This window comes from Trichosurus vulpecula, chromosome 3 (genome assembly GCF_011100635.1).
Source record: "Trichosurus vulpecula isolate mTriVul1 chromosome 3, mTriVul1.pri, whole genome shotgun sequence".
Taxonomy (NCBI): Eukaryota; Metazoa; Chordata; class Mammalia; order Diprotodontia; family Phalangeridae; genus Trichosurus; species Trichosurus vulpecula.
In genome coordinates this window covers 128378612-128404621 of record NC_050575.1, presented here as the reverse complement: position 1 = coordinate 128404621, position 26010 = coordinate 128378612, and the positions used below count along the sequence as shown (strand labels likewise).

Below are 26010 nucleotides of genomic sequence, written 5' to 3'. Positions count from 1 at the left end.
CAATTATAATCCTGAATGACTTATGGTTATCAAAAATTATATATATCTTCAAAGCCTAGAAATTCACCACTATTGATAATTTTTAAATAGAATATGCTGAAAGTTACCCCAAAAGAAGAACTCCAGGTTTACTCTGTGTGGTTGTCAGTCAACAAGCATTTATTAAATGCTTCCTATGTACTTGGCACTGTTCTGAGTACCACATTTTTGGATAACTGGAATTGGAGTATATCCACAACCATGCTATACAAGAAACTGTTAAAGGAACTGAGGCAGTTTAGCCTAGAGGAGAAGACTTGGGGGGGGGAGGGGAGGAAGACAGAGGCATGCTGTCTTCAAAATGGACAGTCCTATGGAATGAAAACTGATGCTTTAATAAGTCTGTTTGACCTCAGGGGTAGACTGAGCAATGAGTAGAAATCACACGGAGGTAGATTTTTTTGACACAAGGAAAAACTTCCTAACAATTAGAGGTGTTTTAAATTGTGTGGAATGCCCTAGTGTTTAATGAAATCCTTGTCACTATAAATTTTTTAGCAGAGTATGGGTGACTACTTGGGAATGTAGTATAGTAGATGGGATATGTATTTTAGGTTGGAAGTAGATTAGATTCTGATTCTCTAAATCTAATAAATATCTAGCTTCCCGGAGTGGCTGCTTTGAAAGGGACTACATATATGCATAAACTCTGGTATGTTTGTTTAAAAAAATCTACGTTATAAAGTGTAATACATCTTAATGAAATTCTTTTCAATCTGTTTCTCATTTTAGTTAAAAATTGACATATTGGCCATTAATGAATTTCTTTCATTTAAGAAAAAAGGCAAAAATGTGCCAGGCATAAGCTATATTAATAGGCTGCCTGCTGAAGATAGACCACACTCCTGAATGAAATTTCTCTGAAAGCAAAAACCAGCACATAGGCCAAATTCAAGGAGGTGACATCTATGATTGACCACTGTGGTATATGATTTGCTTATGTTATTAGATATGAACACAATGATTTCCTCAATCCCTGATTTGGGTGGGAGAATGCAGGTACTTACCCCTTATAGCTGTGTCCTTAGCAGCAGGTCTTATGTAATTATAGTCATCTACACTCAGTCTATGGATTGAAGAGAAGGGCCTAGAAGGGAGAGGGCAGATGCCAAGGTGGAGAGAGCAAATGGAAGAAGAGAGAGTAGAATAGAAGTTTACTTAGAATATAGAGTGCTAGAAGTAAAAGGGACTTTAGACTATAGCATTCTAGATCCAGAAGGGAACTTATAGCATAGAATTTCAAAATGAAAAGGAGCTTAAGAGAGCCTTAGTCCAGTCCTCTAATTCTGCGGATTAGGTGACTGAAGCTAGGTAGGAAGAAATCTCTTGGAAGCTTTGCTTAACAAAACACCATGGAGGGGTGGTGGGGGGGTGGTCAACACAACGAGTTTTACTTGTTTTGTTTTACTTCTTTCTTCCTGGAAGAGACAAAAGCCATTTTGAAGAGCTAGACAGAGTAAGTTGTAAATGAAAGACTGAAGGAGTTGCAATAGAACAGTTGTATTTAAATGAAATACTAGCAAGTCCGGTTCCACCTTTGGAAGCGAAAAGCTGTGGATCAGGAGGAAGGAAACTGCTTCACATCTATTGTTTCTGTTTAAAGTACAGAGTATCATGATCCTTTTGTTTCTTGTTGAAAAGTGGCTGGATTCTCGGAGGTATTCCCTTAAAAGTATGGCATTGGGCAATCATTTTTCCTCTCTGAGCTTCAATTTTGTGATGTAAAAAAAGTTATAATACCTCTATTTTTATTGGTTTCAAAAGGGATTTTCTATGAACTTATGTATGTAAGATATTTTTAGTTCAGTCATTCAGTTATATCCTGTACTTTGTGACCCCATGGACCCTATCACACCAGGCCCTTCTGTCAATATTGTCGATGGTGTTTTCTTGGCAGACACCGGAGTGGTTTACAGTTTCTTTTTCCAGTGGACTATCTTTTGTCAGAACTTTTCATTATGTCCATCTTGGAGAATCCAGTACACCATAGCTCATAGTTTCATTGAGCTACGCAAGCCCCTTCCTTATGACAAGGCAATGATCAGAGAGAGAGAGAGAGAGAGCGAGCTACTCAGGTTTCAGTTTCTTAGATTTTAACACAGATTAGCACACAAGTAATCAAGCACCAACATGAATATGCAAAAATATTCTTGTGATGGTCCAAATCCTGCCTTGCCTCATAATCTTCATTGCATGCTATAGCCAAAAATCATTACCTGTTGACCATCCTGGTGATCCTTGCACTGGTACTCAAAGCCTGTCCACTAGAGCTTGTGATCTTGTTGGCATAGTCTTTGAGAGGAAAAGTAGGTTTCACTTTCCTGCATTGGTATAATGGAAAGAATGCTGGTTTTGAAGTCAAAGGACTTTTTTTTTCTGCTGCTCCTGATGTGACCTCAACTAAGTCACTTTGCCTCTCTGGACCTCGATTTTCTCAACAGTAAAATGAGAGGGTTGGCCAGCCTGCATTTCAGGACCCTTCCAGCTCTCAATCTATGACCCTGTAACTTTAATGCAGGTTTGTAACTTACATAAAGTAATCAACTAGCCTTGTATATATTTCTAGTGTTACATTATATGTGGTTTTAGTAGTTGTATGTAAGAGAACTATATAGAGATAAAAGGTATTAATCCTTTCAGTGGTTTGACCAAAATTTCAACATGCTGCTCAAGTCTGACATTTAATGGAAAGAATAGCTTCAGAAATTTTTTTTTAAATTGAAGGAACAAAAGATGATTAGATCCTGAAAAGATAGTAGCCTTCACATATTTGAAGGATTGTCATGTGGAAGATAGACTACTATTTATTTTTCCTTTGTGCTGGAAGGCAGAAGTTACAGTGGAAGGAAGCTGCAAAGAGACAGAATTCTAGAGATATATAGGGAGGTTTTATAAAAGGAAGAACTACCTAACATTTAGGAGCTTTCTGCAGTGGAGTGGGCTGCCTCTGGAGGAAATCCTCTTCACTGAAGGTCTTCAAATAGAAGTTGGATGACTATGTGTGGGAGATGGCGCTTTGATTTTATGGTCATCTTGATTTGTTGTCTAATGACATAATAACGATGGTTTAGACCATCATAAGAATATGAAAGCAGGATTCATTTTTGTATATTCGTGTTGGTATTTGCTTACTTGCTTGCTAAATAAACTTTTTTTAAATCTGAGAAATTGAAACTTAAGTAGGAACAAAATTTATATGTGAGAATTTTTATAATATCAGTTATATTTGGCAAAAATTTCATCCTCCCTCATTTAGAGTCTGTCTCTTAATATTTTATTAGGACTCCATGTACTATCTAGTTCTTTATTAGTTATTTAGTAAAGTATCCAGTCAACTTTTAATACACATAGTACAGAATATTGCTTTCCATGAAATTTTACCATATTTGCTCTTATAGTCTATCCCTCTGTCCTCTTTTCCCTGACATTTCTGTAGAATTATATAAACATCTGGGTCTGTTGCCACTTCTGGTAACTTTATTTTTGAGATTTTTAATGCAATTTTCTGAAAACAGCCACTTAAGAGTGGTACTGGAATCAGTGACAAATTTATTTGGGCTCAAAAATCACCCCCACACACACTTTTTTTTTCCTGTGATTCTCTGTGTTTCTGTGAGAAAGAGTCCAGAATCAGAGGCTTCTTGGAATCTCAAAGAGAAGGCACTGATTTTCAAGTGGTTGAAATGTAGCATTTATTTAGAATTTACTTCCCTTATAAAGACTTCACTTTCTGCCTTCAATTTAATTCTTGTAGGGTTTCTTAACCTGGGGTCAGTAAGCTGTTAAATTTTTTTTGATAGCTGTATTTTAATATAATAGATTTCCTTTCAAATTTATTTTATTTTATGCATTTAAAAACATTATTTTGAGAAGGGGTCCAAAAATTTCACCAGACTACCAAAAGGGGTCTATGGCACACAAAAAGTAAAGAACCTGTATTCTAATGAGATCAGAGCTGGGAACTATATATTAGCTCTAGCCTACTTCAAGTGCTTCCTTAAACCAGGACTAGTAGAATAAAGGCAGAAATACCTAGTGATAACTAGTGATAGTGATTATCATTATATAAATAACTAGAGTTCGACAGCTGTAGAGAGTGACTGCTGGCTAGTTTTCTCTTTCCTGCACCTGCTTTTGGCAAGGTCATTCACAGAATCTTAAAATGTTAGAGTTGGAAGGACCTTAGAATATAGACTATTAAAGCTTAAAGGAGTCTAAGAACACAGAATGTTAGTGTTAGAAGGAACCTGAGAACATAGAACCTTGGAACAGGAAGGTACCTTGTTGGATCATAGAACAATAGAGCTGGAAAAGAACCTTTGGAGATCATCAAACACAACTTGTATTTTATAAAGTGGACTGATACCTGGAAAGAGAAAATCATTTGCCCAGTCATATTGGGGGTGGGGTTGGGGTGGCAGAGTGTGTTCTATTGCTTGGGGAAGGGGAGGGAAACAGAGGAGGGAGAGGAAAAGGTGGTTTGACAATGTGCTGCTTGTTTCTCAGAGGGGAAGAAAAGAATTTGGGGTGGGAGAAAGTTTTATATGGGAAAGTCATTTTATTTTCTTAATGGAGCACGAACCCGGAGGAAACATGTATGGTAGGGAGGATGAGAAAAGTCCATGATATTATTGGATGATTCTTGAGACCATGCACCATAATGCAATGGAAAGGAATTTGAAATCAACATCTGATTTGGATCTGTGGCTTTCTAGCTTTGTGATCTTATTCAAATCACTGTGATAATAGCTAACATTTACATAGTGCCAGGCATTGTTCTAAGTACTTTACAGTTATTTCATTTGATCTTCCCAACAATCCTAAGATGGTAGGTGCTGTTATTATCCCCATTTTACAGATGAGGAAACTGAGGTGAAGAGATGTTAGATGACTTGCCCAGGGTCACACAGCTATTAAGTGTCCTAAGCTAGATTTGAACTCAGTTTTTCCTGACTACAGGCTTAGTACTCTATCCACTGCTGCTCCAGAGCCCTCTTTTTGACTCATTTTCCTCATTTGTAAATTAAAATGTTGGGATAGATCAGAAGTGTCAAGCTCAGGCTTTAGGTACAGCCCAACCCAAATTAAAATGTAATTTGGGAAATGTTTGACAAAATAAAAAACAAATACAGTATAATTGTAAATTTGTTGTTTTCTAAGTTAATATGTGGCCTACAAGAATTTGTTTCTATTTGAGTTTGACACCGCTTGGCTAGTTGACCTACCTATAAGGTCTTTCCAGACATAAATCACCTGCATGTGAGTGGTTAGTTTGGGAGGTGAAAACTGAAACCTAAAAATTAAAAAAAAAATTGTTGCCTTTTTTAAAAAAAATCATATTCATTTCTGAATATCATCTCATCTCTCTACTGCCTTTGAGCCTTCCCTTCTATCAAAGATTCAGAAAGAAAAAACCAGCCAAAACATCAAAGAGGTTCTGATAGAATCTGCAGCATTCCATACCCGTAGTGCCCCACCTCTCTAATGAAGGGAGGAAAGTGATTTTCTCAACTCTTGGGGGCTCAGTTTGATCATTAGAATTATACAGCATTCAGTTTAGTTTTATTTTTTGTAATTGTTTTATTTATGTTTTTGTAATTATTTTGCATATTGTTTTCCTGGTTTTACTTCACTTTGCATCATTTCATGTAAGTCTTTATTCTCTATATTCATCATTTCTTAGAGCACAGTGATATTTTATTATATTGTACCACATGTTAGCTATCCTTCAGTCAATGAGCATTTTCTTTATTTCTATTATTTTGTTGTTACAAAAAATGGTACTAGAAAGATCAGAGATGTGGCTTTTTTCCCCCTGTTTGACTCCCTTGAGGCATGCATGCCTAACAGTGGGATCTCTGAGTCCAAGGGTATGCACATGTTAGTCATTTTCTTAGAATAATTCCAAATTGCTTTCCAGAATGGTGGGCTAGTTCCTAGATCCACCTTTAGTGCATTTATTGCTGATCTTTCTGTAGCCCCTCCAGGACTTACTATTCCCATCTTTTTTGCCAACTTTGTCAATTTCTTGGGTATAAGGTGAAACCTTAGAGTTGTTTTGACTAAAAAAAAATTAATCAGCAATCAACAAGTGTTTATTAAGTGCTTTTGTGCCAGGCTTTGGTCTAGGCCCTGGGGATTCAAGTACAAAGATTGAAACCCCTACTGGCAAAGAGCTTGCATCCTAATGAGGGAGATTTGCATTTCTTTTTTTAGTGTTCTAGAGCAGTCTTTTGTGGTTGTTAAAGTTTTGTAATTTTTTGAGAACTGTTTATATCATTTGGCTACTTATCTATTGACTTTTGGTCTCTCAGATAGATAGATAGATAGATATACATATACATATACACATATACATATATACGTATATACACATATATATTTGTATTAATTTCCTATTACTTGGGTATCAGGTATTTATCGGAGATATTTGATGCAATTTTTTTTCCTCGTTGACCAGTTTCTTATCCTAGCTGCATTGATTTTTTTTTTGTGCAAAAGCTTGAATTTTATATACTAAAAAATGCCTATTAATTTTATATTTTGTGATGGCCTCTGTCTCTTGGTTCAGGATTCTGTAGCCATAATAGTTTTGAATGTGTTATTGTCATCCATTTTCTCCTCCCCCCTTTAATTTTTGAATGGGGCAGTTTGTATTTAGGTCAAGTAACCATTTGGAACTTAGGTTGGAATATATGGTACAACGTGCTGTTCTAACCCTATTTTTAGCCAATCTTCTTTAGGCTTGTTGATTCTTATAAGCCCCATCTTAGATGTTTTTAGTAATGGAAAGAATTCATGTTCAATGGAAAATATTCATGTTCAATGGAAAGTATTCATGTTCAAAAACCTGGGCTTAAGCTTTTATCCTTAATAATTACCAGCTTTGTCACCTAAGGCAAATAGCTTGCCATCTCTGGACCCTATTTTTTCTCATAGGTAAAATAAAGAAAATGAGATCTCTAACCTCTCCTTCTTCTGATACTTAATATAGTATTCTCTCTCACACATATAAACGTTCAATTAACAGCTAACTCACAGTACTGTTTTGAAGATCAGATGAGATAATGTATATGAAAACTCTAGAGCACTATTCAGATGTAAGGTAATAAGTATTTCTATTTGTTAAATACAATTTATTAGTTTTTTTTACAGTATTTACTCTGTGCCCTTTCTATGTTTATTTTTGTTTGGTAGTTTTTGATCTCTAGGCATGGTACTCTGGCTCCTCTTGGCTTTAAACTCATGGAGCAGATTTTTAAAAATAAGACACATTTACTATTCGTGTCTCTGGCAGTAATAATTTGTATTGCTATAAAACATCAGGGGTACCCTATGTCAGGGCTGTCCAAAATTTTTGCAGCCCGCAGGCCCCATTCAGCCTGCCTACCAGCATAGACATTTACATGAATGCTTTAGTAAATGAAGCCGAGCTACTGCAGAGCTCTCACTAAAATGGGAAATCAAAATATGTTGTCTGTTCTTTCAATAAAAACCTAAAGTTGGAGAGCCCTGCCCTATATTGTAGCCTTTTCATTTGTTCATAAGCATAGTCCTTTTTTTCCTCCTTATGCCAGCTGGATAACTTATCCCTGAAGTCTGAAGCTATATGCAGGTTGTCTTAAACAGTAGCTTTGTTTACTAGTTCCTTTTGTTCCAGAGACCTCAGATTGAAGGTGTGTCTCACAAGAAGATGGATGAAGCAAAGATATTCTCTTTATTTTCCACCTCTCAGAATTGTGATGTATAAATGATAAAATACTGTATTATATAAAACATTTTGCAAACCTTAAAATATCTGCATATGTGTCAGAGATAAGCCCATGGAGGTCCCAAACTTTTTGCTTTTTTTGTCCCTGTAAAGCCAGAGCTACCAGAGTGCCTTGCATGTAGTAGTTGCTTAATTCATGCTTGTTGAATTGGATTGAATTTCAAGCTCTTGAGGACTGAGGAGATTGTGATTTAGTGAATTTGCTAGGAGGCAACTTATAGTGGAAAGCTTACTGAACTTGCAACTTTGGGCAGTTACTTCACCTTTCAGTTTCCTCACTTGGGCTCCAACTGGGACTCATTTTATCCATCTACAACTTGTAGTACTGATCTCAAAGGTCATCTTCTAGTTTTGAAATTCTGTTCTAAGGTTCCTTTTGGTTCTGCTGTTTTATATTCCAAAGTTTCTTCCGTTTTTAACATTCTTTATTTTAAGGTCTTTCCAGTTCTGATATTTTGGGTTCTAATATTCTGTTGTCCAAAGTCTCTTCTAACCCTAACATTAGGTGATTTTTTTTTTAACATTAGGTGATTTTATACTAATTTGTTGTGATAGCTCTGATTTACGTATCTAGTTTATCTCCATCCCCTTTGAAAGGCTTCTTAAGAGTTATTTAATTTTCAGTTTTAATTTTCTTAAAGGAGGAGGGGTGAAAAAAGAAATTGGAGTTGCCTATAGCTCCAATGCTTAAATGAATAGTCATTGCTTGTAATACAGGTCCACACTCCCTGCTTCCTACTGCTCTTAGATGTGATGTATTTGGTACTGTAAAGGTAATGATCCTCAACCACAGCAATATTCCGTAACAGGAATATCTGTCATATTCATCGGGATTACCATGTTCATTGATTTGTGTCTGTAAATCTGCTGTTTCTACCCTTTAAATTTGATCTATAATTGGACCTCCTTAAATGGTTCAGATAAGGCAGTCTGTATTTTCTCAATGTGGTGTCACTGTCAGCGGCTCCTTTTTCATTATACATTCAGCCGACTTGATAAAATCAGCAGGACACCTCATTTGAAACTGTTTAATCGCTGCCTTTTTCCTTTGCTAAAACCATTGAGGTGGTCAAGCGATGTACACAAATCATTTTAAATAGAAAATATGGTTTTCTCTGTGACCCAGCTAAATAGATAGTGGTATGCAAAACAAGTTAAAAAGTCATAAATGCCAAAAAAATCTTCTAATTGGAGTAAAAAATTGTGACCAACTTTATTCTTGCTCCCAAAGTAGAACGTCCTGAAATATTGCCAGGATCCAGTAAAGACAAGATGATGGTTTTCTAAAGAGTCACTCTTTTCTGAACAAAGCAAGTTTAAAATTTCAAATAGTGCTGAGCTGCTTTTTTTTTTTTTTGTACATCCATGAAGGCAGCATGTACTTATTTATAACACTGGGACCTCCATAGTACTTTACTTGAGATGAATTTGGTAGCCAGTTACATCAATGCAATGATAACCTTTGAACCAATCACTATTGAGATAATATATTTATGTTTCCTTGTCTGTCATTTTGGGGCTACTCAGTTGCTACTTTTCAGAGCACAGACTGAAAATAATCGTCCCAAAGCCATGCTCTACAGGAGTGGTGAAAGAGTGTGGTGGCAGCAGCTTGAGGTCCCATTACTGTTGCCAGGACACTACTTTGTGTCATTGCTGGTGTGCTAGTATCCTCTCCGTGTGTCAAGGTGGCTGTTACCAGGACAGCTCATTAAAACAATCTAGTCTTCTGGCATGGTATTTAGCAATATACCCAACAACCTGCCAAAGGAGAAATGTGGGCCATAGGAATCAAAGTAGAACAGAATATTTAAAGTGATGTAGCATTCTCCCTTTTTTGTGTGTGTTTCTTTTACACATTCTCTGTAACCTCATTTTCATGCTTCAGCAGTGTAGAATAGTTGAAAGAGCACTGGCCATAGACTTGGAAGACCTGGATTTGAGTCCTAGCTCTTATTAACATTGATTATGGACACTTGTCACTTCGCCTTACTTATCCTTATTTTTCTCATCTGTAAAATGGAATAATAATACTTGTACCTCTTATTGCTAAATGTTAAAGTAAATATTAAAATGCTAAGTAAATATGAGTTATCATTTTGTTATGAATAATTTATTTTCACTCAATTTAGTAGTTAAAGCGGGGCTAGTACCAGGCTTTTGCGAGTTTTGTAAGTGTGAATATTATTTGAAGAAGAATGTATTGGGCATATATGGTCCAATTATGATTGAACATTTTTTCACATTTGAATGCAACTTTGTAGTATTTTCCCCTTTGTCAACATTTCCCCTGAAAGTAGCATAGATGTGGAGAAGTTGGGCATCTTTTAGGCAAAGAACTAAGTAAATCTTTTTGAGCACTGTTGGGAAATTAGGAAACCTATGTTTAAGACTCACTTCTGCCTCCAATTTGCTGTGTGACTATGGACATATTACTTCCTTCTCTGGAAAGTATTTTCCTTTTCTGGGCTTTAGTTTCCTTATCTTTCTAACAAGGGGGTTATATTAGACAGTGTCTAAGATCCCTTTCAACTCTAATAAGCTGAATCTTATTTCTTATAGGTTCTGGGTCTTTGGCAGCAATGGCTGTATTTGAAGATAAATTTAAACCAGACATGGAGGTATGTAAAGCTGTTGTGTCCCCCTGTCCTCTAGAGAAAATTAAGTTCAGTTATTTCGAAAGCAGTGTTCTTTCTATCTGTCTGTCCGTCTGTCTATCCATCCATCACATTTTCATGTTAAAAATTGATAATATTCCTAAAAAAATTAAAGGAAGCTTGGTATAGTAGAAAGAATATTGGCCTTAGAGTCAGATGATCTGGGTTTGAATCCAGATTATACCACTTAGAACTTTTATAATTTTTGTGCAAGTCACTTTACTTTTGTGGTCCTTACGTGTGTTTATAAAAATGAGTGGGTTGGATGAAATGATCTCTTAGGTCTTTTCAGCGCTAAACATTTCAACTATACTATTCTGTAAATGTTATTTGACATTCTCTAATTGGGAATTCAAAACAAGTGTGAAGTAAGTAGGGCAGGAGTTTTTCTGATTTATGAATGAGGAGACTGAGACATGGAGCAGTTCTCCGACTTATCAATGGTAATAAAGCAGAGCTAGAGTTTAAACAAAGATTTTCTGGGTCCAAGCCCATTTGTGTGTCCCTGTCTCTGTTCCTCTCCCCAACCCCCCCCCCCCTTTTCCATTTTGTCTGGGCCCATTATTACTTGACATGAGAGAATTGATTGTGGACACATCACTTTGCCTTACTTATCCTTATTTTTCTCATCTGTAAAATGGAATAACAATACTTGCACGTCCTGCATCAGTGTTAAAATGTTAAAATGAATGTTAAAATGCTGAGTCAATGTGAGTTGCTATTGCTATGAATAATTCTCACTCATGCTAGTATACGCAGAATACTGGAATAGTTAATTTTATGTTTGCCCAACATTTTGCTGTTACTACATTCTATCTTATAGCAATTAGTAGTTTGCAACCTCTTGTGGGCTCTTGATCCTCATCATCCTTTGCAGTATAGGACTCTAGCATGTTATTTCACTGGGGTTTGGGGTATGCTTGTTCAGTTTAGTGATTGGCTAGTCTACTCCTCTGTTCTGCTGTTTGAAAATAGTCATAGTACCTGACATTTATTTAGCGCTTACATTTTTTAAAATAAATTTTTGTTGATGTCTTTTTTTCTATACTACCTAAATTTCTCCCAGTATCCCTCCTCCTTTTCCTTTCAAGAGAGCCAACCCATGTAACATATACTTTTTTTTTAAGAGACAGAGAAAGAAGAAGAAAAGCCATAAAACCAATCACTGCATCAAAAAAGTTTAAAAATGTATGCAATATCCACCCCCGTGGACTTCCCACTTCTTTTAAGGAGTAGCACTTTGAATTTTATGAAGTGTTTGCGTTATCCCTTTATTTAATGATATCAGATTTGAAAATTTGATAATGAACGTGACTAGATGGGATGAGTGTTACACTTCTGGCAAGTTCTACCCACACCAGGATGAGTCAGATGTTATTGTCCCAACCACATTAGGAGAACACTATGACAGATGATAGGCCATGTGAAAATGGTAGCTGATTTTTCTTCTTTCACACTGGGGTGCAAGTGTGCACAACTACACATACACTTTTATAGTATCACAAAATCCTGGAGTGAAATTGCACAGCTTTTAAGTCTTTATGGCTTGCTCCATATCTTGGCTTATGAGGAGGATATAATCATTAATGGACTAGGCTTTTCCATAAAGGGACTGGAATACTAGCTTCAAAGGGACGGTACCTTACATAGATGTTTTTATTTCTTTTCCCAGATAGGATGAGAAATAATCAAGGATTATCTTCTGAGTGACACACCACTAAATCTCCTTTAATGATCAGTGTCGTTCCTGTTTTCAGGACCTTGTTTGCATTCTTTAATAGCCAGAAAACAAGATCAAACCCATAGGTCTTTCATTGTTTCCACAATCATACTTCCAAAATGAGAAATTAAAATTGTCATTGACTTTTAGAATTTTAGAGGTAAAAGGAACCTAGGACATATAAAATTGGAAGAGGCTTGAAGGGGCTTTAGAATAAAGTTTAGACTGCAGAAATTTTAGAACTGGAAGGGACTTTTGAACATAGTATGATAAGACTGGAAAGAATCTTAGAACACAGAACATTAGAATTGGCAGGATGCAGTCATAGTGTGGTAAAAGCCATTGGATTTGGAGTAAAAAGGCACAGGTTCAAATTCTGTTAAAACTACTAACCATGTGACCATGTACAAGTCAGTAAATTTTGAGGGGCTTCTTTTTCCCTATATGTACCATGAAGAGGTTAGAATAGATTAATGACCTCTTAAGTTCTCTCCTGCCACTGTTAAGTATCTAGGACACTGAGCATAGACAGTCAAAGTTAGAAAGGACCTTAGAGGTCAGCTGGTCCAGTTGCTACCTTAAGTAGAAATCCCACCTAAAATATCCCCAAGTGGTCATTCAGTCTCTACTTAACTGTTTTCTTCCTTGTACACAAATGGAGAACTTATTTCTGAATTATGCAGCTTTGGACACTATGATGCAAAATCTATTACTTTTAGCGGCAGCTGGTTCCATTTTTGGAAAGCTTTAATTGTTAAGTCCTCGCCTGTTTAATTTCTCCATTAGTCCTAGTTCTGTCCTCTTCGGCCAGAGTAAATCAAATGCATCTTCCACATGGCAACCCTTCCAAGAATCCTCTCCATAGTAGTTTTCATGATGACATTGCAGGATACCTGCATACTTTTTAGTTTGATATGATTTATCTTTGAGCAAGAATCTCATTTTCTAAGTCTTGTACAAATCTGGGAGGAATAGGCCTGTTGGTAGCCTAGAATTTTGTGTTCAAGATAATTATTGTTCCCCCAATATTCAGTTGACAGTGGAGTTAACCTAATCTGCTTAAGATTCAGTGATCTAGATACATTTTGTTTAAAAAAAAAAACCAAACAAACACAGCTATCTCCACCAAAACTAGAGGTTATAAATTCTAAAGTGTTAAGAGTTTGGGATATGAAGATTCAGCAACTCTTTTTGTTTTCCCTCTCATGCCATTAGAACTGAACAGCATGTAGGCAACGTCACCCATTGCTACCAGATTTCTTCAGGTTTTCCCTTCTTACACTTTGTCAGAGCACCTGTTTAAGTTCCACCATTGCAACTTCCTAGCCACATAACCATAGGCAAGTAATTTAATCTGTCAGGAGTTTTGTTTCCTCATTTTGTAAAATGGAAGCATTGGACTAGAACATCTATAAAGTCCTCTTTATTTCTGACATTTCGTGATTCTCTTCAGCCTCTCTCTGGTTTTGGTTCTGCCCCCACCGATCATTCATTAAACATTTATTAAATGTTTACTGTGTAATAGACATAGTGCTAAGTGCTGGAGATACAAAAAGGGGCAAAAGACAGCAATGTCCTCAAAGAGCTTATGGGCTAATAGTGGAGACAACATGCAAACAAATGTGTACTAAGCAAGCTATGTACAAGATAAGTAGGAAATAATTTTTAAAAAAGGCAAAGCACTGGAATGAAGAGGGGTTGGAGGTTTCCTGTAGAAAGTGGATTTTAACTGGGACTTAAAGGAAGCCAGAGTGTCTTGTTCAAGTAACAGTAAGGAAAATAATGTTACTAGATCAAAGTGTATATCTCGGGGAGTGAGGTATAAGAAGACTGGAAAGGTAGGAGGGAGCTAGATATGAAGGGCTTTTTGACTGCCTTTGTATTTGATTCTGGAGACAGTAGAGAGCCATTGGAGTTTATTGGGGGTGTTAGGGACGTTGTTAGATTTGTACTTTAGGAAAATCACTTTAGTGGTTGAATGGAGGTTGGAGTGGAGTGGGGAGAAACTTGAGGCAGAAGCAAGCATACCTACCAGCAGGCTGTTACATTACTCCTGGAGTGAGATAATAAGGACTTTTACTAGGGTGTTGGCAGTGTCATGCATGGTAGAGGAGGGGGAATATTTGAGAGATGTTGCAAGGGTGAAATAGATAGGCCTTGGCAACAGATTGAATAATGGGGGTTAAGAGATAGTGAGTTGAGGTTGATTCCTAGGTTGTAAGCATGAGGGACTGGGAGGATGGTTTAACCTCATAGGTAATAAGGAAGGTAGGAGGGCAGGGTTTAAGGGGAAAGATGAGTTTGATTTTGGACATGTTTAAAATTGAACATTCAGTTTGAGATGTCTGAAGGGCAGTTGGAAATGCTAGATTAGAGGTCATTAGAGAGTTTGTGCAGGGATAGGTAGATTTGAGAATCAGCAGCCCAGAAATAGTAATTAAGTTTGTGGTAGCTGATAAGAATACCATGTGAAGTAATTTAAAAAGGAAAAAGAAGAGGGCCCAGGACAGAACCTGAGGGACACTTACAGGTAGAGGCAGTGACTGGGATGAAGATCTAGCCAAGAAGCAGTCTTGTAGGAGGAGAACCAAGAAACAGTGGTGTTCCCCCAAACCTAAAGAGAACAGAAATACAGAGGAGAGGGTAATCAACAGTGTCAGGTCAAGGAGAAGAAGGATAGAGAAAGGCAATTGATTTGGCAACTAAGAAATAATTAGTAACTTTAGAGAGAGCAGTTTCCCTGGAATGATGAGGACAGAAGCCAGATTGTAAAGAGATAAGAGAGTGGGAGGAGAGAAAGTGGATCACCTATTTTATATGGCCTTTTCAAGGAGTTTAGCTGCAAAATGAAGAAGAGATATAGGCTGCAGTAATTAGCAGGTATAAAAGCATCAAGTGAAGGCTTTGTCAGGGTGGCCAGAGACATGGGCATGTTTGTGAGGCAGTAGGGAATAAACCAGTAGTCAGGGAGAGATTGAAAATAAATAATAGAACGGGGATGACAAGAAGGGGCAATCTGTTGAAGAAGATGGTATGGAATGGGATCATTTGTACAAATAGAAGGGTTAGCCTTGGTACAGAGTATGACCACCTCATTGTGGGAGACAGGAATGAAGGAGAAGATAGTAGGTGAAGGCATCTAAGTGATAAGAGATCAAGAAGAGGGGAGAAGAGAGAGCTTATGGGAAATGATCTCAATGTTTTCTGTAAATTTGAGGCAAGATTCTCAGCTGAGAAAGAAGGGAGAAGGGGGATCATAGGAGGCTTGAAGTGGGATGAAGAGGTTTGGAAGAGCTATTGTGAAGAGTGGGATAATGAAGTGTTGAAGTTGCAGAACATAAATTTGTAGTGAACCCAGTCAGAATGGTTGCATAATTTTCTCCATCTTTTAGCAGCATGTATGTAGCAGCGTGGGCAGTGAATGGTGAAAGCAATTTAAGACTGGGACAGGGAGCTAGGGATTCAATAGAAGACGACAGTATAGAGTTGAATTGGTTCACCAAAGAGTCAAATTGGGGAGAAGGGGAGAAGGGCTATTGCAGGGGAGATGAGCTGGCAGAGAATTTAGGGATCAAGAGATTGGAGGTCACAGTAAGATTTTGTAAGAGAAGGCAGAAGAAGAGATAAAAAGTCAATAGATTATAGTCAGATATGGGAACTTAAGAATTCTTGAACGTAGAGATGGTACATTTGTGGGTGATGGCAACATCAGGGGTTTTACTCTGTGTGTGTGACTGAGGTGGGGTCAAAGAGTAGCTCATGGGAAGTGAGCAGTTGAAGAACTGTGTGGTTAAGGTATTTGAGGTACAGTCAGTATGTATGTTGAAGTCTTCTAGTGTGAGGACAGTAAACTAGGAAGGAGAGAAAAATTGTGAACCATGTCCTAAACTTATTGAGGAAGGAAAGGAAGTGCCATGAGTTTCTGAGCTACCATGATTCTGATTAGGTGGTAAGAATGAATATCATGAATCTCAGTGATGGAGGAAGGAGGAGAACCTGGAAGTGGCATTGGAGAGCAAGGATTTTTCCAACTCCCCTGCCTCAACTAGTGAGTCAAAGAGAATGAATGAAGATGCAGCTAGTACTGGAAAGGGTGGCCAGGGAATGTGTATCTTGGGAGGGGAGTGAAGAATGGGGCAGGAGAGGAGGAGATTTCAGTAAGAGCTAGTAGATAGGAGTAGGAGAAGAAAAGATTTAAGATGAAGAAAAGTTTTTTGCCTATGGAAAGGCATTCCAGAGGGTATTGTAGAGGGGCTGGGTGGTGTTTGGTTGAAAATTTGAGGTGGGTGGGTTTTGTGGGGAATAGAAATAAGGAATTGAGAGTTGGGGTTGATGACCCCTTGGGATATGACTATGATATGATTGGGATTTGGCACCTGATATGACCAGGTGTGACAATGTTCATTGGATGGAGGGTGCCATTCCTCTTCCCAGTGGAAGTTGCAGAATGAGCTGGAGGCAAGTGCCATATGAGATGGGAAGTACATGATCAGATGGGAGGTCCTACTTCACACAGCTCCTTTTACCTCCAAAGAGATTATGCAGGAATAGGATACAGGAGGAGATGGAAGATGAACTTGTATAGCAGAAGAAAGTAGTTCCATTCCCCACTGGCTTTCTCCTTCTAATTTCCTCAAAGGATAGGTATAGCAAGAGGTGGAAATGTTGAAGTGAGAGGGTAGGTTCCTCCTCTTTGCACCTGTGGGTCTATAAGTTCCAGTTAGGTGATTGGGCTGAGAGCAGGAGGTGGAGGTTGCCTTGTGCTGGCACAGATGGAAGTCATTGCTTTGGGGTAGATGGAAAACACCCAGCCCAGCCCCTTGCAACCTTCCCTCCGGGGACATGCCATGCCCATCAGGAGAAGGAAGATACAAGGTATTTGATGGGTCTGAGGAGGTATTCACCTGAGGATGCTGGCAATGAGCCATGGCAGGAATTGATAGACTTCCTGTGTAGTGGGAAGTCCTTTTAGGCAGGTGGAAGATGCTCAGCTTGGCCCACTGTGCCATTTTCTCAGGGAACACATTGTGCCCAGTAGGAAATGGAAGGCACAAGGTGCTCAACAGCTCCATTGAGCAGTGCATCAATATTGATATCACTATGCCCTGCTGCCGTGGTCCTCTAAGTAAGTACAGCAAATATGTCATCATATAACCCTTCACTTAAAGGTTTTCATAGTAGTTTTTTGAAGATGCACACACACTATCTGTAGTTGAATGAGACATTCTTTCATATCCGGATACCTAGATTGTTACTTGAGAGTTACTTTAGCATTTTAAGCTCAGTCATTTTGATTTATTAGTTTTATGATCATGGGCAAGTCATTTAGCTTCACTGAATCTCAATTTCCTGTCTAAAGTATTGATAGAATGAGACATTTTCACAATTTACTTATTCTCTTTCCATCCCCAGTGTTTCCTTTGTTAGAGATCTTAATCTCATAGCCCCATAGATAGAATGCCTTTCCCTAGGAGATGCAATCCTGATTTCCCTAAACCTGGAGATTAATCTTTACCTGTCTGTGGAGCCCAATTCTTGACATTACTTGAAAGATTAACTGCAAAGGACAGAACTCTGATGATGGGTCATCTTGCCTCTGATAAATGGAGAGAAACCATTTTGATCTTAGATGGTCAGAGACAAGAACAGTTCGAGGAGAATGGGACAGTGTTGAGGAATCACATGGTCTGCTTGTGGAGAATTTTCAGTTCTGGCATTCAGGTCAACAGGTTTTTGTTAACACCCTCCTCAACTATAGGGAATGCTCTGAGCTTTGAATGTGGAGTGTATTCAACTGATGTAATAAAGGAGAACTTATAATAGGTAATGGTAGACAGAATTAGTCATGTTCTCATGATTAGCTCCAGAAAAGAGTTCTTTGACCTTTTTTGATTCAGCTAGATAATCTTAAGACTCTTATTAAAAATACTTGTTTTAATCCTTTTTGTCTGTTACTTGCTCTTTCCAGCTGTTTTTGTGTGGTTGGGTAATCTTTGAGTTGATTTCACTACCTTGCTCTGTAACATAAGAGAAAAGCATACTAGGATGTAGTCGTAAGTTAATAAGTATGACTACAAGCCTTCCATTGTCTATCCAGTGCGCCACCTAGCTGTCCAGTTATAAGTATACAAAATAGTCAAGTGGGTTGTGGTGGACATTTATGTATTAATAGGCTTGTAGACTGTCTTGGGAAATGCAGGGTCTTGATTGTATTGACCGTTATTGCCCTATATAATTGTGTATACCTACAGCACTTAACAACAGAACATATTAGGCACTTAATAAATTCTTATTAAGATTTTACTTGCAAAAAGAATGTGCTGATACAGTAGGACAGTTTGATGCTGAAGAAAAGCTTTCCGATTGTGTGAAATTACCAGACCAAGATAAGAAATTCCCAGATTGTATTGTTTCATGAGTACCTCTTTGTGTGAAACTCCTTGGATCTGAAGGAGAGTGGGCTGCTTAGCTTTGGACTGCTGTTTTGAAAGACGCCAGATGCTTTTCTTATAGTATACACCAAATTTAGAAATTGTTACCTTGGGTGACTTGGTAGCTGTACAGTTTTCTACTGGTCATGTTTATCATTGCACTAAACTTCACCTAAAACTACAACCATGTCCACTTTGCGCCTCCTTAATGCATTTATGTATTACACTTACCTGCTTGTGTATCATATCTCTGTACTAGATTATAACACAATCCGTAAAGGTAACTTTGTCTTACCTAGAAAGCCATTTAGAGCACTAGATACATCAAGAGACCTTTGTGACTAGGCAAGTCCCTCTGAAAACTCATTATCTTCTGTCAAATGGGAATTATTAACTCTTCAGACCCCTTAGGATAGTAATGAAGAAAGTACATTTTAATTCTTAAAGTGTTAAGAAACGAGAATTATTTTTTTTTATCCTTTGTTTTTAATGGTTTCTATGAATGGAGATTTTCTTCCCCTGGTAATTCTCCTTACTTGAAATGAATGAGTTACATCGAAGCTCAGACTGCTTTTTGTGCCTGGTTCAAGTACTCATAAAATACATAGTGCTTATGTGATTTCATTCAGTTGGTTACCCCTTTGGTTGGAAACTGTGTACCCCTTTAGTGAATTGGCATTAAGAATAAGTAATTTGGTTATTACACCCAAATTTTTTTCTTCTGTTACACACATGTAGGCATTTAAACAAAATGTGGCTAAGGAAAGTTCTGGTTAGCTGTTTTAAAAGCAATAGTATCATGCTCTAATTAGGAATAATAAATAGATCCAACTATCCTCTGTAAATGAGATTATTGTGCAGATATAATTTCTCATTGTAAGACTATATTCTCATGTCATTCTTTTCTGTTTAGTATTCTTAAGCAGGGTGATCTATATGCTAAGTCACTAAAAACAAAGCTTGGGAAGTGGTAAAGTAGTAAAATAGTAAAAAGTCACCTCCTCGAAGAACTTTAGGCCATACTTAAAAAATAGAATGCCTAGGATATAGATGGATAGACCTGGAAGGAGCCTAAGAGTATAGAATATAGTAGTAAGAACTGGAAGGCCTTTAGGACACAGATGCCAAAATATATAGTATTAAAGTGGGAAGGACCATATCTATAGAGAAGGAAAGTGACTTGTCCAAGACTACGCAGTAGGTTGGTAGCAAGCAGATTCCGACCTGGGTCTTGAACCCAGGTCACTTGACCCCATTCCAATGTTCCATCTGCTGTATTATGAGGTATTTCTGAGTTTGGAAATCAGAGATGAATAACTACTTACCAACTTGAACTACGAGCTAGTACTAGAGATATTTTGAATTCTTTTCAGTAAAGATCTGTTACAGACATCCTGTAAGGGCCACATGGTATCAGATAGATTTTTCAATTTTGGAAGTCAAAATATATGAATTTGATTCTGGTTCTACTACTTTTTGAGCTTAGATACTTCACTTAACGTCTCTGAGCCTCAGTTTACCTTTTCGGTAAAAATGTTTACTTTCTTCACAAGTAGTGAGAAAGCACTTTGTAATTTGTAGAAATGTGCTATGGAAGTTTCCATTGTTGTATAACTTATGTAAAGGGCTTTGTAAACCTTAAAACACGATATAAATGCTAGCTGTTATTATGAGCATTTCTTCTGTGAATCTGTTTCAGAAAAGTAGTAGAATGAAGAATGAAAAGATTGTCATCAGAGAAGTGTTTGACTGGGGAAAAAAAGTTAGGCCAGTCACATAGTGAGATGAAGGGATTACTGGTGAGTAATGTGGGTGCTCCATTTGATATCCATGGCATGTCAGGAGAGTACAAGGAGTACATCCAAAACATTGGGTAGGCACACTCCTTCCCCCGCTTCTCCCGTTAGATTTGTGAGAGGACATAGATGAGAGTTGTATAGAATAAACAGGCATGAATAGGTTGTGATCTGCATTATTAAAGGGAATACCCATGTCAGTGAAATTATAGACCATTGAAGTGTAATAAAAGGAGCACTGGGCTTGAAATCATGCTATATGATTACTAGCAGTTATTTATTTGACTTTGGCCAAGTTATTGACCTTTTTAAGCTTTGGTTTCCTCATCTGTAAAATGGGGGTAATAATTACTGTTAGCCACATCACAGGGCTAGTATAAGGGTAAAATGAGATTATATATAAAAAGTATTTTGCATTCGTACCCACAAACCGTTAGGTATATGCATACAAGTTGATGTTATTTTATAATTGGGCGTACTTAGTGTGCAGTTTCTACTGTGAAATACCATAAAAGACTTGAATTGTAATCCCAGATGTGCCACTAATCCACAGGGTGACCTTGAGCATATTGCTTCCCTGCCCTGCCCCTCTGTAAAAAATGAAGGTATTGTGTTAGATAGTCTTTCAGGTCTCTGCTGGCTCTGAAATTTTTTGTGCTTGTGCTGTGTGTTTGCTTATTTACCAAATTCCTATAAAGGATTGATTATTTAAATTTGCACTTTTAAGTGAGTGTTTTTTATTCAGTTAAGCAAGCCCTTTTACAAGTTACTGTAAATTGACAAACCAGCAAAAAATCAATTGTTAAGGTGTGTGTAGAGTGCCTTTTCTAATTAAGGCAGTTTAAAGTAAACAATAGGCAATTAATATTATCAACAATAGACATGTAGTGCTTAGAAAAAAACTTGGAGAGATTTTTCTGGGCCAGTAAGTATGAAATATAGTTAGGTGTTTTAAAATTCTGATGATAAAGAACAAGACCAAGCATGCTTGCAAAGCTGTTTTACTGTAGATGCTGTCTAATGACATTTCATAGGTTCAATGTTTAGAATATATAGGTAAAGCCTAAGATTCCCTAAATTAGGTACAAAGACTTATTTATCTTTTTATAAAGAGAATTGAGTCAAGGCTGCATCTTGGCTCTGTGCATACTTTGTTGTAAAGGTAGTATGTTGGAGGATTTGCAGAATAATTACATGATCAAAGAATGATGATGATGAAGATAACTATTTTAATATATGGGACTTTCTGATTAGAAAAATATGTAGTGTCTTCCTGATCCTTTTCTCTCTTTCTCCCACAATTAGATGATAGGTTCCTTCTTAGACCTGGTGGTAGATCTGGAGTCAGAGAACTTGGATTCAAATTGTAGCTCCTTAATGTGTACAAAATTATGCCTCTTTGAATCTCACTTTCCTCATCTCTAAAATAAAGAAGTTGGACTTGAGGGCCTTTATCCTTGAGGATCATAGGATTTAGAAAAAGAGTTAGTCTAGAGGTCATCTAGTTCAGTGCTCCCCTTCAATTTACAAAGGAAAAAACTGAGGTTGAGAGACTTGTTTAAGGGCAAATAGTGAGGAGCAGAACAGGATTTGAACCCAGATTTTTACTAAGATCTCTTTCCATCTTTAGATTATGTCACAAAAAAATGGGGGGAGGGGCAGTGCATGAGAGGAAGACCATGCTCCATTTCCAGACTGTACTGGTTTGCCTCTCCTTAGGCAGCCCGGTAGCCTTTTGCTCTTGAAGGCCCCCTGTATTGGTTCTGGGCATAGTTTGGACTTAGCCCACTGCAGTACTCCTGAGCTCATGATATACCACCATCTCAGCCTCTCAGAGCTAGGATGATATGAGTATGCTACTGTGCCCCACTTAAAATAAACTTTTAGTGATATCTTCTGTTTTTGCAACTCTTAAGAGAAAAAGAAGAAAAGGAAGAAGGGGGGAGGGAAGTAAAATTGATCAGTGCATTGGAAAAATCTCACAATATATGTAACATTTCACAGCTGTGTGATTTTTGTCTACTTATGCCTTGTCTTTGGGGGTCATGCTTCTTGGTGATATTGCAGCTTTCATTTTTAGAAGTTTGGGGTGATTCCTTTTATATTGTTTATAGTTATTGTTTTTATTGTATATTGTTACATAGAGTATACGGCATTTTATTGTATGTTGTTTTCTTGACTGCTTCCTTCACTCTTCTTCAGCTCATGTAAATCTTTTCCTACTTCCCTATAGTCATCATATCTGCCACCTATTACAGCACAATAATATTCCATTATATTCCTATGTCACATTGCCCAGTAAGTGGGCATCTTCTTTGTTTCCAGTTTTTTGCTATCACAAAAAAGCACTGCTACAAATATTTCCACTTCTTTGCTATAACAAAGAGTTCTGCAAATTAGTATCTGGCATATATGGGACCTTCCTTTTTACAAGTTGTATCCTTGGAACGTATATGCCTACTAGTCAACCCTTAGATTTTTCTAATTCTTGTGTGTCTTGGTACTGGTTAAAAAAATGAGAGGGAAAATAAAGTCTGTTAGAGTGGAAATGATAATAATAATAGCATTTAGCTAGCTAGAAACACTTCATAAACATTATCTAATTTCATCCTCACCAAGATCCTGGGAGGAAGGTGCCATTATTATCACCCCCATTTTCCAGAGGAGGAAACAGGAAGACAGGTTAAGTGACTTGCCTGGGGCTACATATCTTGTAAGTGTCTGAAGCTAGATTCAAACTCATATTCTTCGTGACTCCAGGTCCAGCATTCTCTAGAAGTATGACCACACTAGAAATCAGGGAATCGAGGTTCTTGTTCCACTTAACGTCAGGAACTAGCTGTGAAATCTGGAACTTCCAATTCAGTGTGATGCTCGACCTTCTTTGTCCCTTGGCCCTACTTGACTTTCTGGCTTCCAGCGATCTATTTCACTTGATTTGTACATGATATTTCCCTCAGGGAGTAAAGACCCTCCTTGGCTAAGCCTATTGAAATTCAATCCATATGCAGTATAAATATAATCTCCATTTTATAGATAAGGAAAGTGAAGCTGAGAGAGGTTGAGTGGCTTGCTGATAGTCATATTCTTTCCAGAATATTGGAGCTGATTTGGCATCCATATCCCCTGACTATGCCCAGTACTCTTTCCACTATATCACCCAGCTTGTCTTATAGCCTCTCATTTGAACCTCTCATACTCATTTCACAGAGTCTACTTTGCATGATACTTACTTACATTCGTGTTTATCAAAGTGCCTTTAGGGCAATGACTCTGAGTCATTGTTTGTAAAGCTCCTGATGGCTAGTATAGAGCCTTGAATGTTGCTTAACAAATGCTTTCTAAATGAGTGAACAAAATAAGAAAATCTCAGTATGTGATGAAATGTGTTTGTTGTCTGTAGCAATAACAGTAGCTCCTATTTATCTAGTGCTTTATTGTTTACAAAGTATGCACTACTGACTTCACCTTAAGTGGAGTATTAGGTTTTTTGGTACTGATCATGGGTTTCATGGAAACATTCACAAAGTTTTTCTTTGTAGTTCTGTGTATTAACTATAACTAGTTCAGGTGGACCACTTTCTAGTGTGAGGTCACACACCCAACTTGGACTATTGTATGTGGAGATATAAAACAAGGTAGCTGATTTGTTAAATGAGGAAGTTGGACTAGTTAGTCTGAGGTCCTGTCCATTCCTTACATATCTTGGTACCTATTAAAAAGTGGGTGGTAAAGACAAGGAACTGAAAGTTGTCTGATATAGTGAGAAAAGATTATATTAAGCCTGGAGATTAGGATTCTACTCTCAATTATATTGGTTGTGAAACTTGGATCTAAGTTTCCTTAGATGGTAGAGAACTAGTTGTTATCTAAGGTTTTTTCTAGCTCTAGCATTCTGATACCAACTTTATATGGTCCCTGGTAACTCTAGCATTCTTTGTTCCATATTCTGTCGTTCTGTGTTCTGATATCCTTTCTAGCCCTTACACTAAAACTCCTATTTGGAAATGCACATCCATAAAATAGCTTAATTGAAATATCGATGGTGGTCATATTAGGAATACTAATCAGAATCGCTTAAAATGTATCTAGTTTTGCTGCAACTAAATTTCTTTGTAAGGTAAGGACATTTTCATTTGGTATGGTGAGAAACAAACTCTTGAAGATTATAATTCATTCAAATGGGTAGAAGATTAATATTTAGTCTGTCAAGATCAATACTGTTCCGCCTTGCACTAATTGTCAGAAAATCTTGCTCAGGCTACTGAAGGGTAGTGGTGTGCTACAAGACCACCACATCACAGAGAGAGGATTCAAAGGCAAACTGTCCTGCACCCTCTGGTATCGACTTGCAAATTAGCATCTGGAATCTAATTAAACAAGCTTAATGAAAGTAGCAGCTGAATGATGCCGGAAAAGACAATCAGCTTTTTTTTCCTCTCTGATATATATTCTGTACTATTGAAGTTGATCACCAAACACATCGTGTGAGCACAGTTAAGAAAAAATTAGCATTTATTTGAAGAAGAGGAACTGTTTCTCATTCTGTTATGCTTTTGGCATGCGCCGGCGTCCCACGAGAGCCATGCCACAGCAGAGAGTGCACAATATTTATAAATCCATGACAGGCAATAATAGCAACTTGAAAAATTCTTTTGCTAGAATTTCAAGTTGAGAGCTGCCAAAAGCAGAGAGAATCAAATCTGCACCGGCAGCTGCTGTGCCCTACAGTTAGAATTCTAGACTTTGAAGATGCTCGACTTAAAGAAATGAAGACTGCAGGCTTAGCCAATTTTTGCAGGTTTCTAGAGTCCTGGCTCTCTGCCTTTTGAAGATGAGTTGCTGAAGCTTCTACCACTGCCTGAGGCATGCTAACACCAGCAGGATGTTCTACTCTTTCCCCATCTCCTGTCCCACCCCACTCCCCACCCCCGCCTCCCCAGTCTTAGTGTGTCTTCAGTTTTAAGTAGTACATGCTTTGTCAATGCCAGCCGTGATGGTCCTTTCCCTGGTTGCATTGCCAGAGAGATGAGCTCTTAGCCTGCACCTTTCAGAGATAAGCCACAAAAGATAGATGGTGACGTACACAAGTGCTGCTTCAGCTGTCTGATTTATGGAGTCATATTTCATCATGAGGCAAGGCCTGGCCTCTTGAGAAAGAAGACCTTATAGAATGCTAAAGCTGTTAGTAGTTTCAGCCCTAAAGCCCTGTAGTTGCCTCAGAAAAGCAGTGCCAAACATCTAGCTATGGTGTAATGGAATTAATTTGGTCATGTGGTCAGTTGTAGAATAGAAGTGGGAGAAGAGTACAGATGGAAAAGGACAGTGTTAGGACCTCGAGTCATAAGAATACTGTGGATTAATTTAAGTTTTTCAAAGGAAGAGTAGTAGCACCTTGAAATGAGACCCACAGTGTGGAAATTACAGACTATTATTTAATAGAGAGGTCTCTGCTTCCTCATTTTTTGAAGTGGGAGGGGAAGATAATTTACTCGGTGTTGGGTCTGGAGATTATCTCTTGGTCAAGGCTTTTGTGTCCTCAAGAAATCACAGAATTTAGGAGTTGGAAGAGACCTCATACTTCACCTGGGCTAGT

At 37.7% G+C, this 26010-nt stretch overlaps 1 protein-coding gene across 1 annotated transcript in view; it reads left to right on the top strand.

Moving 5' to 3' along the window:
• The window catches only part of PSMB7 (proteasome 20S subunit beta 7), an 82405-nt gene that overhangs the window by 27500 nt on the left and 28895 nt on the right, over nt 1–26010 (top strand). The window contains exon 6 of the mRNA XM_036748991.1: nt 10373–10431. Coding sequence (XP_036604886.1) covers nt 10373–10431 — 59 coding nt within the window. The remainder of the gene's footprint in view (nt 1–10372; nt 10432–26010) is intronic.